The 19707-nt window shown below is 45.7% G+C and overlaps 1 protein-coding gene across 2 annotated transcripts in view; it reads right to left on the bottom strand.

Moving 5' to 3' along the window:
• Window positions 1-3579: 3579 nt before the first annotated feature.
• The window catches only part of TMEM132B (transmembrane protein 132B), a 31908-nt gene continuing 15780 nt past the window's right edge, over window positions 3580-19707 (bottom strand). For both annotated transcript variants that reach the window (XM_059863597.1, XM_059863596.1), the window contains exons 2-5: window positions 16821-17026; window positions 8408-8681; window positions 6819-7010; window positions 3580-5578 (exon numbers count right to left, since the gene is read on the bottom strand). In XM_059863597.1, coding sequence (XP_059719580.1) covers window positions 4424-5578; window positions 6819-7010; window positions 8408-8681; window positions 16821-16984 — 1785 coding nt within the window. In that variant the 5' untranslated portion in view covers window positions 16985-17026 and the 3' untranslated portion in view covers window positions 3580-4423. The remainder of the gene's footprint in view (window positions 5579-6818; window positions 7011-8407; window positions 8682-16820; window positions 17027-19707) is intronic.

Raw genomic sequence — 19707 nt, 5'->3', positions numbered from 1 at the left:
TATAGAGTATGCCATAATTTTGAAATTAAAATTTGAGCTACCTAATTTAAAAGGAACTGATTGACTCAGAGCGATTTTGTATCAGATATATTCATGTTGAATATATTTTCCTTTCATCTTAGGAGAAGTAGCAAAAAGGCTCAAACCAGGATAAAATAACTCCACTTTATTGGTGTTATCCCAGTTTGACTGAAAACAGAGAGTTCTCTCTTCCCACTTCTTTTCTCTTTTTTTGTATTGCTTTTTTCCCATGGTTGTATTGCCATTTTCCATGTAAGAGCTTCCACGTGGTGACATGTGATGGAAAAGAAAAAGAAAATTTATGAGCCTGCAGATCTTTCTTTTTTTCCCCCACTGCAAGATTTGAGGATTGGGTCTTTTTGTGGACAGCTGTCCCCAGTTCCACTGTTTAACTGGTTCCCAGTTCCCCTGTTTAACTGGTTCCCAGTTCCACTGTTTTAACTGGTTCCCAGTTCCACTGTTTAACTGGCTCCCAGTTCCACTGTTTAACTGGTTCCCAGTTCCACTGTTTAACTGGTTCCCAATTCCACTGTTAACTGGTTCCCAGTTCCCCTGTTTAACTGGTTCCCAGTTCCACTGTTTAACTGGTTCCCAGTTCCACTGTTTAACTGGTTCCCAGTTCCCCTGTTTAACTGGCTCCCAGTTCCCCTGTTTAACTGGTTTCCAGTTCCCCTGTTTAACTGGTTCCCAATTCCACTGTTTAACTGGTTCCCAGTTCCACTGTTTAACTGGTTCCCAGTTCCCCTGTTTAACTGGTTCCCAGTTCCACTGTTTAACTGGTTCCCAGTTCCCCTGTTTAACTGGTTCCCAGTTCCACTGTTTAACTGGTTCCCAGTTCCACTGTTTAACTGGTTCCCAGTTCCACTGTTTAACTGGTTCCCAGTTCCACTGTTTAACTGGTTCCCAGTTCCCCTGTTTAACTGGTTCCCAGTTCCACTGTTTAACTGGTTCCCAATTCCACTGTTTAACTGGTTCCCAGTTCCCCTGTTTAACTGGTTCCCAATTCCACTGTTTAACTGGTTCCCAGTTCCCCTGTTTAACTGGCTCCCAGTTCCCCTGTTTAACTGGTTCCCAGTTCCCCTGTTTAACTGGCTCCCAGGAGCAGCTGAGCTCCTTCCTGACGGGCAGGAATTGTCATTTACCTTGGGCACAGGAGGACACCTGTGTGGCTCTAAAACCAGCCCAGATTCAGCCACTGAGCCCCCAGACCCTCCCTGAGGACCTTCCCTGGCCACGCTGGGACCTGACCCTCAGTGTGGAACACAGCCCCAGGCACTGGGACCCCCTGCCCCAGTGGGTTTGGGATCAGCCAGACCCAGGAGCAGCAGGGAAGGGCTGGAAAGGCCAGAGGTGTCCCCTGGTGGCTCTGGCCCCTCCCTGAGTGCCCAGGCACTGGGCAGCAGGACAAGGGACACCCCAGTGTGGCAGCAGGGAGCCCCTGAACTTTGGGATCCTCCAAGGGACGCTCTCCAGCTGAGTGAAGTCACTGACCTCTGTTCTAGGGGAGCAGCCCAGGACACCTGCACGTCCCTGGGAGCTGTGGGGACACGAGCAGGGACACGAGCAGGGACACGAGCAGGGACACGAGCAGGGAGCCTGCAGCACGGCTGGAGCCTCAGCAGGGCTGGAAGGAAAGGTTCCCATGAGGAGATGGAACCCAAAGCAGGAGTGGAAGGAAAGGTTTCTGTGAGGAAATGGAACCTCAGCAGGGCTGGAAGGAAAGGTTTCTGTGAGGAGCCTCACAGAAGTGGAAGGAAACGTTCCCATGAGGAGATGGAACCTCAGTGGGAATGGAAGGAAAGGTTTCTGTGAGGAAATGGAACCCAAAACAGGGCTGGAAGGAAAGGTTTCCATAAGAAAATGGAACCTAAAGCAGGAGTGGAAGGAAAGGTTTCCACGAGGAGCCTCACAGAAGTGGAAGGAAAGGTTTCCATGAAAATATAAAGCTTCAGTGGGAATGGAAGGGAAGGTTTCCATGAGATGGAACCCACAGCAGGAGTGGAAGGAAATATTTCCATAAGAAAATGGAACCCAAAGCAGGGCTGGAAGGAGAGGTTTCCATGAGGAGATGGAACCCACAGCAGGAGTGGAAGGAGAGGTTTCCATGAGGAAATGGAACCCAAAACAGGGCTGGAAGGAAAGGTTTCCATGAGGAAATGGAACCCACAGCAGGGTGGAAGGAAAGGTTTCCATGAGGAGCCTCATTGGGAATGGAAGGAGAGGTTTCCATGAGGAACTGGAACCCACAGCAGGAGTGGAAGGAGAGGTTCCCATGAGGAAATGGAACCCAAAGCAGGAATGGAAGGAGAGGTTCCCATGAAGAAGCAGCTCTCTGTGAGGCCAGGGCCTCGCTGGCTCACTGTGGGTTTGCTCTCTGGGCTCTCTGCCCTCTGCCAGCAGAGCTTGGTTCCTCTGATTTCAACACTAAATGCATTTGTGGTCACTTTGGGTCAGTTTATTGTGCAAACAATCATAAATAGGGTTTTTTTTTCTTCTGCTCTCTGGTTGGGCCAAATACAAAACAACGCATTGGAAAGAGAATTAAATTCCATAAAGGATTTTTTATGTTGTTAGTGATAAGGATCATTGTAGGAATTCATCTTTCCTTATTTCCTGGATCATTGAAAGGGGAGAGAACATTTGCTAAACAACCCAAGACTTCATCTGACGCACAAGTGCTGCATCCCTTATGAAACAGAAGCATATCTGTGCTCTATTATTTTCTCTCCTCAAAATTAGATTTTAACAGATGCCATCTCCTCCCTGTGCAGCTCAGTGCCAGCAAAAGCAAGTCTCTAATCACTTATATAAGCCTGGTGCCCTCACTTCTAGTCTCAATGTTAAAATTCCTGTATTTTGCAGCAGTTACATTAAATGTGTTCCCAGTTGGGGATGAGGACCCACATGCAGGATTTCCCACATTTTCTGGTTTAAATTCAAATTTTGCTTTGATCTACCCAAAGGATGGGAACTCCAGTATGTAAGGCAGCTGTAATTTGGCTCTGGTGGTTATTGCACAGGATCCATCACAAGAACATGTGCTTTACTGGGGGGGGTTAAGGATTCTGTAGATTCAGGTTTTTCCCAACTGTAATTTTCAACTTATCTCAGCCATCCTTCAGTAAAAAAATAGATGTGATGCATATGAAATGGGAGCTCTGTTTTCCTTGATAAAATTGGATAGTCCCTTGTGTGGCTGCAGTCCCAATGTGTCTTTTCTTCCCTTTTTAATGAAAATGGGGTAAAGTTTTTCTCTGTAATGGCTTTAGACAAGGCTGTTGAGCATGAACTTCTCTGGCCTGCTGAACTCTACCACCAATGGATTCATTAGCACAGAGTAGCAGTGACTCCAAGCTTTGCTTATTTCCTAGGAAATTTCCCTTCCTACTTTTTTATGCATTCCAAAGCCACGTTTGGCTTTCCCACTCTGATAATACCATGTGTTGTCAGCCAAGCTACTGTTTCAGCAAAGCATTTCCCTTTGAAGAATGTGCTGGGCTTTTTTTACAGGTTATTTTTTCATATTAGCAATGACAAAAGTGAACCCAGGGCTACTCCTTGATTTTTATTTTCCAGGGTTTATTATTATATTTACAGTTCCCTGTAAGAAGACACAACCCTTTCCCAGTAAGAGTTCTAATTCCTTTCTATGGTTCAAATACTAACGACCCATATGGAAAGGAGGAAGATAGTCAGGGATGAAGGAGGTATCTCTGGGGGCTGAAGCAGATGAATAAAAAACTCAAATCATTATAAATATTACTGTACTACACTTTGGTACAACCAAAAAAAAACCAAACCCCTTCAAAGAAAATATTTAATGTTCCCTAAGTCAAATAAAATTCACAAACAATATAAGAAGAAATTAACCACATGGGGTTTTTTATATCTGTAAAAAATAATAAGACTACTTGGCTGCATTGCACATAGGCAATAAAATGAGATTCATTCCAATCCCTTTTTCCATGAGCCTCCTCTCAGGCTGTGAGCAAGAAATGTCCACTGTGCTTTACAAAGGACGACGACTAGAAAAAAATCAATGCAAACAAACATCCCTTTCCTTTCTGAGTGACCATTTCTCATGAGAGATGACCAACAAACGGAGTCTCCTCTGAGTCTGAGCGCAGCTGGATCAGCATTTGGCTAGAACCAGGCAGTACACAGCCACAGCCATCGTGTGGGACACCTCCAACACCTACAGGGAGCTGCTTTAGGGGCACATCCTGGTTTGTGGTGAAACAGGATTAACTCAGCCAGCCTCTTGGACCTGCTCTCTGCCATCAGGTTATCATCTCAGGACCTCCAGGGTTGGGCTGTCTTGTTCCTATTGCTGACTGGACTGACTGCTCCACCATCCATAAACAGAAGGCATAAAGGTGATTACAAACATAAGAAAGTAGTTTTACATATTGTCTTGCAGTCTTTCCATATAGTCCCTAAGTTCCTTGGAATCACCAAGATTCATATCTTGGCATACCCATTTAATATTATCATCACTGTCAAATAGAATTGAGTTGGTGTAGGGGCCTCCATCCTCTGGCAGTATTGTTGTATATGAAGTGAACTTTACTCGCTTCTGCTTTGGCCCAGAAGGATTTATAGGTTCACTTTTAACTTCTTTTTCACAAAGGTACTCAGAAGATCTGAGGATATGATTATGAAGAGTCTTCTGAGAACTCCCATTAAGGAGAAAGTTGCTTTCTTCAAACTGCATCCCTCTGTCAATCATGGTAGTGCACTCCTCTGATGGGAGCGAAATGTCCACTGGGTTTTCCAGGAGCTCCACCTCATTTCCAAGCCAGACCCAGTCATGGGAATGGGGGATGTTGCCTTGCTCACTCACAGCAAACCTTTTGTGCCTGTACTTCCAAGCAAACGCCACGCAGTTAATCAGAAACACCAAGATTGCCAAGCAGAAAACGCAGAGCAGCGCGTACATGCCGATCTCCAGGTCTGTCAATCCTCTGGAAGTCAATGAGAGATCACTGGGATTGCTTTCTCCCGGTACTTCTACTTGGGCAGGGAAACCTGTGAAGGCAGTTGGGTTGTTCTGAAGCTGGCCATCCTCCAGGGACTCCTGATCAAGGGGAGAGATGAAAGTTGTGCTTTTGTTCGCATTGTCCTCAGGACCGGACACATCCTCGTGGGTTTTGGACCAGTCTTGTGCTGTCCTCTCTTGTTCTGCAGCTTTCTCTATGGCGTTGCTGGCATGGCTTTTAAAATCTTTCTCCACATCGTCGATGTCGTTGGTGCTCCCCTTCTGGTCCGAATCCTTGTGGCCAAACTTCACTTTGACGTTTCCTTTCCCCACGGCCAGAACGCTCTTGCGCTTGGTCTTCTGGCAGGGCTCGCTGATCACCATCTCAATTTTGATCAGGGGCCCCTGCCCGTCCCCTTCTGCCACCACCACGGGCCAGAGGGACTGAAGGCTCTGGTGTGAGGACACCACCATCTCGTCCAGGGAGGTGATGGCCATGGAGAAGTCCTTGGAGTCGTAGATGTCCAAGGGCGTCACCGCCCCGTCGCTGAACAGAACCCAAGCACTCACCACAGCCTCCTGGTGGGGAGAGGATGAGGGGGAAAACAGGCGTGAGAGAGGGAGCACAAATCAGACACTTGGTTGTTAAAGTCTGAAAAGAATACAGAGTTGAACTTTGGGGATTCTTTTTGGTTTGTTTTTTTAAAGAAAATGGAAATGTCTACTCTGCTTCTCATTTTCTTGCAGGCTTGTGTTCTCTAGACCACTGAGGCATTTACCTCACCTTCAGGAACTATCAAAGAAACACTCATGTAAATTTAATAAAAGTGCTGGAAAAAACAATTGACGATTCTTTTTTCTCAGGCTGAAGTGAGAAGCCTCTTTTGAATGCCAGAGCCTTATGATGAAAATAACCATATTTCCAGCATCACGGTCAATTAGGTTTGTACAGGACCCATCATGGGGAGTTTCTCTGATGCTGCAGTTCCAGGGCCTCGTGGAAGGCAATGAGCAGGGCTGGAAGGTGTCGGGCCAGCGAGCCCATCCAGCCCATGGAACAAACTGGGAGGAGAACACATCTCAGCACAGTGCTTGATATTTGCTGTCATGCTTTCAAATATGCAGGACTTGCAATATGCAAAAGGGATTGCGGCCTTTCCTGGGAACTATAGAAACTCATAAAAAACACCATTTTATGTTTTGACCAAACCAATTTGTCTTCTTGCTGCAAATTGCTAGTGCAAAAAATATAGTTACACTTTCTGCACTGATGTAGAACCTCAGCTCTGTGTAATCTATTAAAAAACCACATACAGAATTTGTTCTGTGGTCTCATTAAAAGCTATTTAATTCCTCAGATGATATGGTTCAAAGTAAGCACAAACTCATCAGTTTTCAGCAATACAGGTCATGAAAACTTCTGCACCTGCAGCCAGAGGTGGTTTTGGCTGAGCTGACTCTGTGAGACAATTAAGGACTGCCATTCCCAGCCCTGCTTGCACAGCTGGGCTGCATCCCCCACAGAAAAGGAGATTTCTGTGGCACATCCCTGTTTGTTTGACACTGTGCACCCCCAGACTTGTCCATCCCTTTCCCTGTGCTCTGGAAATTCCCCTTCCCCTCTCAGGTCCCCAGAGCAGCTCTGGAGAGTGCAGGGGTGGCTGTGCAGGGCTCAGGAGGATGAACAGCCTTTACTGTGAGAAGTGACTGCTTTTCACAGCCATAGATTCATTACATCTGCTGCCTAAAATTTACAGCAAATTCCTGTGCCAGAGCAGAGGGAAGAGGAAATGGATTTGCTGCATTCCTTGGGGCATACCTGTTTGGGAGTGCGCAGGATGTCGTGGGCAGAGGTGGTGGCAAGGATGGCTCTCTTGTTTCCTTTGCTGCTCTGAAAGGACACAGACAGGCCTGACACCAGCTGCACGCCCAGGTCAGCAATGGTCACCCTGTCATCCAGAACTATCACTGTCTTCTCTGCCAGGATGGAATCCGAGAGAGGGGACAGCACCTGGCAGGAGGAAGGAAACACCCTGCATGAAACAGCAGTGAAGGGTTTTAAAGCAAGGCTGGCCTCTAACCAGCACACCAGAATAATCCTGGGTTTGTCACGTCCATGTCTAAGCCACAGCTGATGTTTCCCCCAAGATATTACACTCATTTGCTGCTAAATTACTTTATCTAAAAAATAATTTAATAAAACAACAAATCACTTCAAAACTGCAGCTTGATCTTGACGAAACATATATAATACAGAACAAATTAAATGGATCTGTTGGGTTTTTTTGAAAGTCATTTTTGTGGGGTCTATAAAACTCCCTGTTAATGCAGGGCAGTACAGGACAGAGTGTAAGGCACTGATTAACACTCAAACTCAGTGAGGGGATAAATAAGTGCTCAAAGCCTGGCTGATAGGAACTTGGCCTGTTGCCTTTCTAGGGACACAGGACTTGAATGAAATGAAAGTGAGACTTGCAAAAGAACTTTGGAAATCCCACTGGGTGCCTGCCTGCATTTTTCAATGCCAAAACACTCCTGCCAGTTGCTCCAAGACCTTGTTTCCAGAGACTCATCTTTATCCTGGTGGCAGAAACAGCTGCTTTGAGCCCAAAATAGTTGAGGTGTGATTTGTCTAAACCAACAGGAGAAACCTGCAGCACAGCTCCCTGCACAGGAGCTTCCTGCTCTTTTAGGGTCACTGAAGGGAAAGAGACATTTTAAGGGCAGAAATCCCTTGACCTCTCTATCCCATTTATTTCAGGTTGAAGGGAGCTGAGCCCTAAAATCCCTGTGTTGACTCCAGAGTGTGAAACATTGCAGGTGTTTGCAGCCCCTGGGAAGAGCCCCAGTGCTTCTATTCCTTTATTTGGATTAAGAAAGGTGCATGAATTTGGACAGAGGTTAGGGGGGAACATGAACACTCCAAAATGCATCTGAAGATTATTTTTGTGTCTATGTGATTGGTTTTGTGAACATAAAAGAACTAATTTTTCAAATATGTTCAAGCATGTAAAGGTGCATGGAGGTATTTGGTACCATCTCCCAGATGAGTTATGAGTTAACTCCACTATGAGTTATGCTCATATGGCCCCACTGAAGTGAAAAGGAGCTGGCTGTGTGCCTCATGTCACCTCTTTCACCAGCCAGGGAAATCCCCCTGTGTTCCAGTCACACTAAGATGGACTGGAATCCCTACAGAAGCTTCACCTAAGGGCATTCTGTGGAAGTGACAAATAGCCACAAAGAAATCCCGCTCAAACTTCCTTTTCTGTTTAGCACGCCCATTTTTTCAGCTTTTTTGTTGTTTTTTTTTTCCCCTGTGATCAGTGACTTTCCCACACCAACCCTGAGCCCTGCTAGCCAGGGTGTGAGTGAGCCTGAGCCCCCGTGGGGCTGCAGGGGCTGTACCTGCACCGTGGTGATGCCTTGCTCCCGCCCGGCCAGCACCCGGCCCTCCTGCAGCTTGGCCACCTTGGGCTCCTCCACCTTCATGAAATCAGCCACCAGGTCAGTGATGTCAAACTGCCACTCCGAGCCCAGCAGGTAGGTCAGGTGGCCTCCGAGCTCCGAGGACTCGGCCACGAACTGCGTCAGGACCCTCACCAGGGCGTGCTGGTACTGCAGGGTGCAGCCTTTGCCCTTCTTCTCGTCATCCTCCTCATCCTCGCTGTCCCGCGTGGGCCTGTGAACACAGCCAGCTTGGTTAGATCCCCCCAGCCCTGCAGAGCTCCAGCTGCACCTCCTCTGGGGGAAATGGGAAAGCTAAGGTGATTTCCACAAAGCTGGGAAAGCTTAGAAACAGAAAAAGCAGAGAAACGCAGAACTAGCTGCAGCTGCAAGGTCCGAGGGTGGAAAAAGTTACAATGGTACAACAAGCAAGGACATAAAACAACAGCTTGAATTTTAGGCTAAGACAGACCTTAAGACTGCAGAAAAATATGCTTAACAGGATAGTAGAAGGTTTTAGGCTTAATAATGAAGTATTGTGTATTGTTACCAGAAAGCAGACAAGCCAGCATTGTGTGCAGCAGGTGGAGGTGTGCTTTTACTGACTGGCTAGAACAGCTGTCTGTAAGCTTTAGCAATATGCTGTTAGCTAAAATGTTTTCCAAATGCTCTGTAACAAAAAAATCTTTAGCTGCTGTTAATAAAATGTGAGCTGCCACCATCTTCCCATTGTCTCAACCATATAATGGTTGCTCTGCAATAAAAGAACCTCTCCCAACACTCCCATCCTGTTCATGGAAAGAAAAAACCCACGGCAACACACTCACTGTCATCAGTGTTGGTGTCATCACCTGCTGCTGGGTGAGCCAGGAGATGGGGTTTGGATGGGCAGGTTAGTAAATCCTGGGGGGAGGTTTGTGCAGCTTTCTGCTGCTGGGCATTTTAAAAGTACAGTCACTTCTTCCAGTAAATCTTGGTTTGTGTGGGACCTCCCAGCAACCTGAAAATGTGTCTGGCATTGCTGGGATCCCAGTGGAGCCACTGCCCATTCTGCAGGCAGCAGAGGGCTCAGGAAAGCAGAGGGAAATGTTGAGGAGAGGGCAGCTGTAGCAGCTCATCAGGTGGGAGAAGGTGTTTTACCATCTTTTACATTTGTATTTCTGAGCTCTTCCCTTCTCCTGTAGCACCTCTGGCCCTTCCTGCTGAGGCAGAGGCACCCAGCTGATCCTAACCCTGCTGTGCTCCATCCATCCCTCCCTCCCTCCCTCCATCCATCCATCCATCCATCCATCCATCCATCCATCCATCCATCCATCCATCTATCCATCATCCATCCATCCATCCATCCATCCATCCATCCATCATCCATCCATCCATCCATCCATCCATCCATCCATCCATCCACCATCCATCCATCCATCCATCCATCCACCATCCATCCATCATCCATCCCTCCATCCCTCCATCCATCCATTATCCATCCATCCATTTATCCATCCATCCATCCACCCACCCACCCATCCATCCATCCATCCATCCATCCATTTATCCATCCATCCATCCATCCATCATCCATCCATCCATCATCCATCCCTCCATCCATCATCCATCCATCCATCCCTCCATCCATCATCCATCCATCCATCCCTCCATCCATCCATCATCCATCCATCCATCCATCCATCCATCATCCATCCATCCACCCACCCATCCCTCCATCCATCCATCCATCCATCATCCATCCATCCATCCATCATCCATCCATCCATCCATCCATCCATCCACCCACCCACCCATCCCTCCATCCCTCCATCCAAACCCCAAATCAGGCATTTGGGCTCCCCCTCAGGGCAGGGTTACTCAGATTTCACCGTGCAGAACACCTGCAGCATTAGACACACTTCCTGCAGCATTTTCTATCAGTCCCCCTTTGAAAACAGAACCTGTGCAATAAACCAGCTTTCCCTGGAGCTCAGAGAAGGCATCACAGTGATTTGTACATGATAGCACTGCTGTCACACCTCACAGACTTTTTTGTCTGCCTAAAGACCCAGTTTACCACCAATATTTAATATTTTATATTTTTTTCTCGTGTTCATTGCCTGGCACAAACACATGGATCCTCTTATCTCTTCCGAGTCAGGTACTAAGCAGTGGGTGGTCACACTTTTACTCACTGTGCCCCCATGCTGTGGATTCATTGCTCAGGAATAATTTCCCTCCCTGCTGTATTTATTGAGCCTGAAGCCACCTCTCTATCAAGGGTGGGAAATACAGGATAAGTCTCTCATTTTTCAAAGTATTGCAGGAGGTAGTTTTGTGGTTACTGTGTCCCTTTATCTCCTCCTTTGAAATAGCAGCTATGAAAAACTATTATAAACCAGAATTGCTTTTGTTAGAAATTGTTTTATGACAAAGCTGGCAGCCAGTAAGCTGAAAACATATCTAAGAAAAACCCTTGTGCTCTTCAAAATGACTGAAAGTCCCAGTGTTACAGAACCTAATCCACTGGAAATACATTTTCAATGCATCACTTGTTAGCTGAATATTTATATTCAGCCTCAAGTCAATGGTCTGCGGTGCCTCTTGGTTTTGTGTGTGTAAGACAAGTGTCCATCATGACTTGCTGAGTGAAACATCATTGAATAACAGGAATTGTTAGGGGGAAGGCTACTAAAACAGGATTTATATTTCCCAAAGAAATTAGTTCTTACAGAGTTTGACTAGCTGGGTATTTCAGGGGAAACTTTCAGTTGTTCTCTCCTTCCCAGCACTGGTGTCAGTCTGAAGTCAGCTCACAGTTGGCAAAACAGCCACAAAGAAAGTTCTAGAAGGAGAATGTTCATTGAGCTTCTGTGGTCCATATCCATCCATGCTGTAAATGAATTCATGAACTCCTTAATGCTCTACTTTCAATTTATTCCTGTGTTCTGACCCTCTCCAGCTCAGCTCAGCCACAACCCAGCTCTGAACAATCTCAGACTTTGGCAGGACCAAGCTCAGCTCTGAGATTTTGGGCTTTGACCCTCTCTAAATAATACAGAGAGTAACCTTAGTGCCTGTGCAGAACTGCAGGAAAATGTGCAAAAGCTCTTCAGGTAAGGAGCACTTGTGGGATCTGGGGCAAAAGAGCACAGAACTGATGGGAACCAGCCTTGTTATGGGAAAGGAGACCCAGAGCCAGCCTGGTGAGGTTGGCAGGAGATGTTCACATATTCAACACCCACCCCATCATTCACACAACTCCCTGCTCCTGTTTGTCCCTGCCAGGGCAGGGGCTGGAACAAGATAATCTGAAAGGTCTCTTTCAGCCCAAACCACTCTGTGAGTCGATGTTTTATTCAGATCCAATGGGTTGCTGTTATCTTTATTTATGTGCTTGTTTATTTCTACTTTCACTCTTTAAAACTTTGCACTGCTGGATTGTCCAAGAGGAAATCTATTCAAAACAACAGGAGGGAATTCTTTTTCAGCCCCAGCTGATAAATATGAGCTGTGGAATGACCAGAGGGGAGGACTGTTGCTCAGGGGCACAGAGGGAGCACTCCTGTCCTCATTTCCAGGACTGGCACCATGTGGGCAGCCAGTATTTACCACAACAAAACGATGATTCAAGTCCAGCCCATTCCTTGGGGTATCTGAAATGCAGAGGCTCCATTTCAGCACAAAAACATTTAGAGATGTTGATATACTTCTCCTCAGAAACATGTTTTCTGTGGCAGACAGATGTGGAGCAGCAGAAAAGCCTCTCCAGAGCCCAGGATGAGCAAGGCACGTTCTCTGTCAGTGCAGAGGAGAGGGAGGTGTCTGAATTTTCAGTACAAGCTTTGCAAGTCTGCTTTGCCAGCTCTCAACTTAAGTTCTTTCTGGTTTTATTTTATTTTTTTTTACAAAGGCTATAATTTTTCCACTTTAAAACCACAAAATCAAGATTTAGGCAGTAAGTCAGTGTTTGAGATCCAGTGAATTGCAGAGTTCCCTTTAAAATCCTCATTAAAGTGTTTTCAGTAAGCTTAAAATCCTTCATTAAGCAGGGAGCTCATTTTCTGCTCAAGACAAGTCCTGGTGAATATAAGCTATTGCTGCATATTGTGCTTTCTTCCCCTTGGTCATCTCTGAAAACCTCTCAGAGTCCTCCTCACCCTATTTCTTGCTGCTTGGCAAACTCATTTGGAAGGTTTTTTGCTTTTCTGGAGCGAGCCAAGGTTGCCAGAATTACATTTCATTTACATTTCACAGAGAGAAAGGCTGTGCCAGGGAGCTGAGTTAAAGCAGCAGCCTGTTCCAAGGGTGCCTGCAAGCACTGATCTAATCAGTGATCTGTCAGCTCCACATTACAGACCTTGTCTCTGAGCACTTGAAGTGTGTCTCTTTCAATCTGCACCCCTCTCCAACCAGGCATCACATTCTTGGGCCTGATGCTAATTTTCTGTTTAAGAAAACCCAACCCTAAAGAAATCAGTTTTGCTGGGTTTGGATTTGAAACACTCATTACAAAGAGTCGTATATTTAAAAAACACTTGCAACACCCCTAATTGAAAAAGAAATCTCTCTCAGATACAAATTACAAACCACTAGAAGCTGATTTAGTGGAAGCCACAGAAATAAGCTGCACATAACTCCACTCACAGCTCACAGTTCAAGAAGAAATGTAATTTGGTACTTTCACAGATCTTGAAAATACAGCCTACCTATTAACAAAAATCTCCAAGGCCTTATCTCCAAAGGACATTAAAGTCAATTAACCAAAGGAGCAAATTTACAGTGTGTTCCAGCTTGGTGCAGATGCTGTTACCCACCAATGCAATGGTTTCCAGTGTCACTTCATTTCCCAGCTTTACTTCTGAGGGTTTAACTGAAGCAGTTTCTTCTCTCCTGCTTTTAACCCAGGCCAGCTTCCCTGCTTTTGTCTCCAGAACTGGACAGGACCAAAGCAGAGCTCAATGAACTCTGCCTGAAGTGAAGCCCGAGCTGGTGGTGTTGGGAGCCTCCTGAAAACAATGTCCTATCCCAGCTGCAAATATTTACTGAAATTAAACTTCCAGCTTGTTCTGTGGGACTTTAGCCATGCAATTCCTATTAATGCAAGCTGAAGCCACTCGTGCCATGTAAATATGTGTGCACAGAGCTGCTGCAGGAGCCTCGAGAAGAAGGTAATTATTTTGTAGATGCATGAGGAATAGAAATAAATGTTCTTGTTAGACTAGCAGAGTCTGGCTGGACCTCTTCTACACTCTAATATTTGACTTTAATTTAAATATACACCTACTGTTTGCTGAGGCTGGGGGGTTGTGCAGCCTGTGCTGGCTCTGGCACCACTTTCCCTGCACTGCTCAGGAGCTGATGGTGGAGCTGAATTTCACCTGCCCAGGGAGGCTCCTCCTGTCTGCAGCAGCACTCCCCAGAGATCCAGCTCTCCTCCTGATAATATTAAAGATTTGCCATATATTTGCAGGCTGATCTGGTAAATTTTATTGCTGCTCTTACACAGGGGAGAGGAACAGGGGTTTTTTCCAGTTTCTGGCATAAAAGCAGCCTGTCCTTTCCTTTCTGTTCTCTGACAAGTTCCTGCTCCTGCAGCAGTTCAGACCAGCTAAAAACCAACAGTTCAAACTGTGCAGGGGGCATTTTAAAAGTTTTGTAAAGACCCTGCCTTCTTCATGGCTTTGTGGAAATGATTCCAGAAGTCAGAGAGGCAAACATGTCTGTAATCACATGTATTTTACAATTTCACAAACATGACAGGGTTATAGGGAGCAGCAAGGCATTTTATTGGCTCGAGAGCCACCACTGGGAAGAACAGATGTGATCTGGGGCACATAAACCCTCTCAGGTCTGAAGGAGAGCAGCTATAGCAGAAGAAGAACAGCTATGCTGATGCACAAACGTTTCTTTTGCTAACAGCACCAATAAACACGTTGAAAAGATTATTGTAAACCCAGCTCTCTTTTGCCATCTGGCTCAGCCAGCCACGCTGTGGGAGTGGGAATGAGGCCCTGGGGCAGCCAGAGAGATGAAAGAAACTCTGGAGGTTGCTGAGGTGTCCCTGCACAATCCCTAAAAAATATTCCATCATTTTACCTGCTGTAGGTTGATGAATAACTTTAGAGTAATGCTCAGTTCCTGCTGAGAACACAAGCAGTGGTGTGAGGACACCAACCCTGCAGGACAGGAGCAAAGTGGAAAATTGTTTTGTTTGTGGTGAGGTGAGCTATGAAGAAGCCATGCTGCAATCCTGCCATGACCAGAACAGTGACACAGTTTTAGTTGATTTTTGGACTAAGTTTATGGCTGCCTAAGCCTGTTGTCAGGGACTTTGGAAAGAATCCTTGAGTTTCCTTCAAGGACAGATATCAAAAACCTCGTGCAAATTGCCAATATTGGCTCTCACATGAAGGGGAAGTTGGAACAACACAATGCTGTGGCTTCACCTGCTGGGAAATGCTTGGATTTGGGGTTTTTGCAAAGATAAAAGCACTCTGCTCACTCTCAAACCTACAGCTCCTGACTGTAGTCCAAATGTCTTGAGTGCTTCAGCTTATCACCTAAAAACTCATAAAAACTCCCCCATGCTTAGGATTTTGGGAAACACATAGGAGGTGGAGGTATAAGCAGATTAAAAAGTAAAGAGAAAAGTCATAATAATAAAAAAGAGCCAAAATGAAAAGCCACTAAATCTCAGGTAAAAACCATCCAAATCTAAAAATAAAGGAAATGTAAAAACCTTATGTGCAAAGTAAATGTCAGCGTGAGCACAACTAATGCTGGCTCTGAACTACTGATTCAGAATAGCCCTGCAAAGTTAAAACATCCCCATGAATGGTCAATAAAAGGAGAGATCATTTGTTTCCTCTTGAAACCTTTGCTGCTCACGTGGGCATGGACCTTCCAGGGGGATGGCACAGTGTCCACACTTTGGAAAATGCCTGCAGGACGTGGGCCAGCAGCTCCAGTGCAATCCAAGCAGCAGCAAATGCTTTGCACCAAAACTCTGCAAAGCCTGCCAGCTTGCAAGCAGAGCAGACTCTCAGACCATTCTCTTTATTTCAGCTGGCCAAATAAATCAGGAGGAGACACCAGGGGGGAAATTTCCAGCGCTGCCTGTAATGGGTTTAACTGGAGAATGCCCACGACTGCTAAGCAGGGCTGAATGTCTGCTCCTGCAATAAACACAGCCTAATCCTGCAGCTGTGTGCTCAGCAAAATCCCACTGCTTTCAGCAGGGTCTGTGCCTCAGGGCTGGGACAGCACAGGCAGGAGAGGGAAGTTCAGTGAGGATTTAAGCAGTCAGCTTAAATCCACTCATCCCTCAGCCAGCACAGCTCTTCCTGCCTTTGTCACTGAAGCAAACACTGCAACTTCTCTTGTGCCAGATTCTCATCACCTCTTCTGTCATAGCCAGAAAAATACCCACACGATCAAGAGGTCAGTCACTGCCCTTCTCTGGAGCTCATGATCTGACTACCCTGCAAATTGTGTGCTATTCCCTTGGTTTTGTGCCCTATGAACTGTTGGGTAGTTCTCCACTGCTGTCTGGGCTCTTCAGGCTCTTCAGTAGCTGAGATGTTCTCCTGGGCACTGCAGAGCTCTAGCTGGAGCTGCCACAGTGTTTAGCACTCCCCTTGCTGCTGCCAGCAGGGCTTTTTCACTGGGTTATAAATCTGAGCTGGTGTCATGCCTTTTCCCCACTAATATTTTTCAATTTCACCTGAAATCCACCAACACAGGAGCGATCCTGGAAGTTCTTCCTCCTGCAAATGATGGTTGTTACAGAATGGGCACTTCCAGCAGGGAATGATCCAGCAGGGATCAGAGCTCAAAATCCCCACTGCCTCTGCCCTCCTTTTTCCCTGCCCACTTTTTCCTGGGTGAACATGGTCTGCAGTAGGAATTGTTCCTTACTTAATTCAGAGCTGCTGAGTAGTGCAGCAGCCAGGTCTGCACGGACTGAACAACCACCCAAAGTCATGGAATCACACAGGGTTTGGGTTGGAAGGCACCTGGGTCACCTGCTCCAAGGCAGTGACACCTGACCCCTTCCTTGGCCCTGCTATTTGTCCCAGCAGAAGGAACTGAGGTCTGGCAGTGCTGAACGTCTCACACACACACACAGGGTTGTGTTACACCCACAGCAGAGGTCCAGGTGCTTTTCCTCAGGAAGGTGTGATCCACTGTCCTGAGATTGTGTGGGATTGATTCATGCTGCAGGCAAAGCTCTGCCTTTTAAACTGCTCAGACCAGGATAAAGGCAGCGATGAGGGCTGGGGCAGACTGCAGAGCTGATGGCAAGTTTTAAAAGTTCATTTTCAAATGGCTGTGCTGCGAAAGCAGAGCCCTGGGCACGTGTGAGGAGCGGGCAGTGCTGAGGACATACCTCTTGTTGGAGGTGACAGGGATCCTCCAGCCCTTGATCTGGCTGAGCTCGGTGTCAGAGATCTCGATCTGCAGCGGCAGCCGCGGCACCCAGACCGTCACCTCCAGCTGCGTGGTGAAATGTTGGTAGGTGAAATTCACAATCGTGTCCACTTTGCTCTTCATCTCCTTGCCGTTAACAAAGATGGAGTCACAGCTCTCAGAAACCTTAAAGAAAAAAAGATAAAAAATTAGGAAATGAATAAAAGTTCCTGGGGAAGAACGAGGATGATACATGAGTGCTAAGACAACACTGCAAATGTAAGTCATGCATATTGCATTTCCAGTTCTCTAATTAGAAGCAAACAGTGATAAATGGACCCCAGGGAAAGAGTTGTGCTTTCCTCAAAGGATACTACTCAAACAAAAATAATTTAATGATGTTATATAACCTGTGTGAATCTTTTATATTAGGCAAATTAAACCCTTCGTGAATCAAACTCCATGTGCATCAACGTTTATGTTTACAACTTGCTTAAAGAACCAGGAAAAAATGGGGCCATATGTTAGTAAGAAAAAGACTGACTCAGAACCATAAACCAGAATCTTTTCCCTTTTCCTTCAGCACTGTAATGCTGAAAGACAAAGATCCCCTTATGGCTCATGAGCAGAAGTGCAGCAGAAGCATTATTTTTTAGAACTTCTCAGTAATTGTTTTAACAAAATGTATTCCTAGTTGTTTCATGGCATTCCATGAAATCACTGCTAAAACGAGCGTGTGGGCTGTGTACTACAACTCATCTGCCCTCTTGGCTCCAGGGATCTTCTGGCACAAAATCAAGGTCCTGAGCACAGACCTCATTTATCTGAAACCATGATGTAGCAGCTAATTCAATCTGCATCCTGGAAGACAGGAGTCCTTTGTCAGGAAGGGGTTTCTAATACATTTATAAATATGTGTGTGTGTGGTTTTAGCTATACAAACAGTATAGTTTTAGATACACAAACACCCAGCCATGTATAACACTCATGTATATTATTCAGGTACAATATTCATGTTTATTTACATCTATAACCTGAGTTATATACCTGCACACCTGCACGTGTACATGTATTTTATCTCTATCTGGTTTGCATTCTGCCTTGAAGAGAGAGAGGAGATGGTTTCCCACAGAGTCCATGGTTTCAGTGTGGTTTTAATCTTTTAAGCCCACAGCTGATGAGATGTGGCTGTGTCCCTGGAATGCACTTTGTTCTCCTGTCAGGGCTGCTCTGTGTCACCTGTCCACGGCTCTGGCACAGAGGGAGCCTGGCTGAGCCCGTGTTTCAATTCTGCTTTCCTGGAATTACTGAGATAACTCATGTAGGCTTCAGGGGGGAATGGGCTGAGACACAGGCTGGGCTCTCTCTGCAAACTTACCTCAAACCTTTTCAGATATTAACAGCGATTAGGGGTTACTGAGCCAAGAAAAATTAGAGAAAATCTCTGGCAGATGTTTTGTTTTGCTCAAAAAAGACACAGTTTTCAGATATGAAGTAAAAGATCTGTCCTTCCACATTTGCCACATTCAAGTCAGCTTCTCAGATCCTTCTCAATGTACTGAAACTACAATTGTTCATTTACAGAGGGGCTAAGCCAGGTGATGAGGGATGGGGCAAAGGAAACGAAGTCACTCTTATGGAGAGAATACTCCTCCACATAAATGCTTAATGAACACAAGAATATAAAAATAATAAATCTAGATAATCTGATAAAGAGCTTGAAATGGACTTCAGGCTCAGGAGTACCACAAATGAGATGGAGCATACTTGGAATCTTTTTTTCCCTCCCTCATAATGTGTCACGAGTGTCTCTGGAAAGTTTAAGCACATTAAGCAAGCCCATTAATTGAATGAGCAGTTGAGATTCTAAACCATAAAGCTTACATCTAGGGAGTTATGTGAGAATTAATACAAGACAGAAATAATTAAGAAAACTCAAAGAGGGAGGGATAAACATCAAGGCCAGAGCAGGGGAATAACTAGTATCTGACAAGACGGCAGCTAATTTTTCAGATTCTCGTCTTGCTGCATCAAATGTTCTTGTCAGCAGGCAAGAAAGGTGCTAAATTAGGGAACTGAAAATGGACATTAATTGTAGCTATAAAAATATCAATCTAGGTGTTGGAATGCTGGATGCTGAGAATTTGAAACTTTCTGTGCTGAAAGGCACAGACCCACAAGAAAACACCACACTTGACCTGAGGCCATGGAGAAGGCTTCAAAAATTGGTTAATTGAACTGGGATTGTGGGTGTGCAGTTTGATTAGAAGTGTGTGATATCACAGGGTGAAAACTTAGAGTTTAAGGTTTTAGAATATAGCAATATTCTAAGATATTAGCAATATTCTAATATTCTACAGAATAGAGCAAGATGGAGGTTTTGGGGCAGAGGCTGGGCCTTCTTCTTCACCTTCTTCTTCCTCCTTCTCCATGGGTTTGGGTGGTGGTGTGTAATTGGACAGAAAAGTCCGCAGTGCGGGACACAAGGGATTAGTTATTGGGTTAAAAGTAAAAATAATTTAGGTGTCATCTCTTAATTGGATAGTTTAGCCTTAAAAGACCTTGTAGAGAAAGATAGTTGGCCATTTTGCAGCTTGTTAGTAGAATGCAGTGGAACTCAGGACTTGTAATCTAGATAAGCAATAATAAACATCTGAGTCTGAGCACGGAACACCGTCTGGAGAGCCTCAACCCCGACCTTGGCAGGGCCGAGGAGAAGCCAAGAGCCAGCAGTGAGTGGTGCCCCGGGCTGGGGACACTGCTGAGGCTGGGACCCCTCTGAAGACACAGAGGGAACTGCAGCTGTGAGCTGGAAAGGGAAAATCCCCAGGGAAAAGAAAGAAGAGAAGGAAGAAAGAAGAACTTGG

The sequence above is a fragment of the Haemorhous mexicanus genome, chromosome 19 (assembly GCF_027477595.1).
Source record: "Haemorhous mexicanus isolate bHaeMex1 chromosome 19, bHaeMex1.pri, whole genome shotgun sequence".
Lineage (NCBI taxonomy): Eukaryota > Metazoa > Chordata > Aves > Passeriformes > Fringillidae > Haemorhous > Haemorhous mexicanus.
The sequence above is the reverse complement of the archived record's forward strand: the minus strand, read 5'-3'. Positions and strand labels throughout refer to the sequence as shown.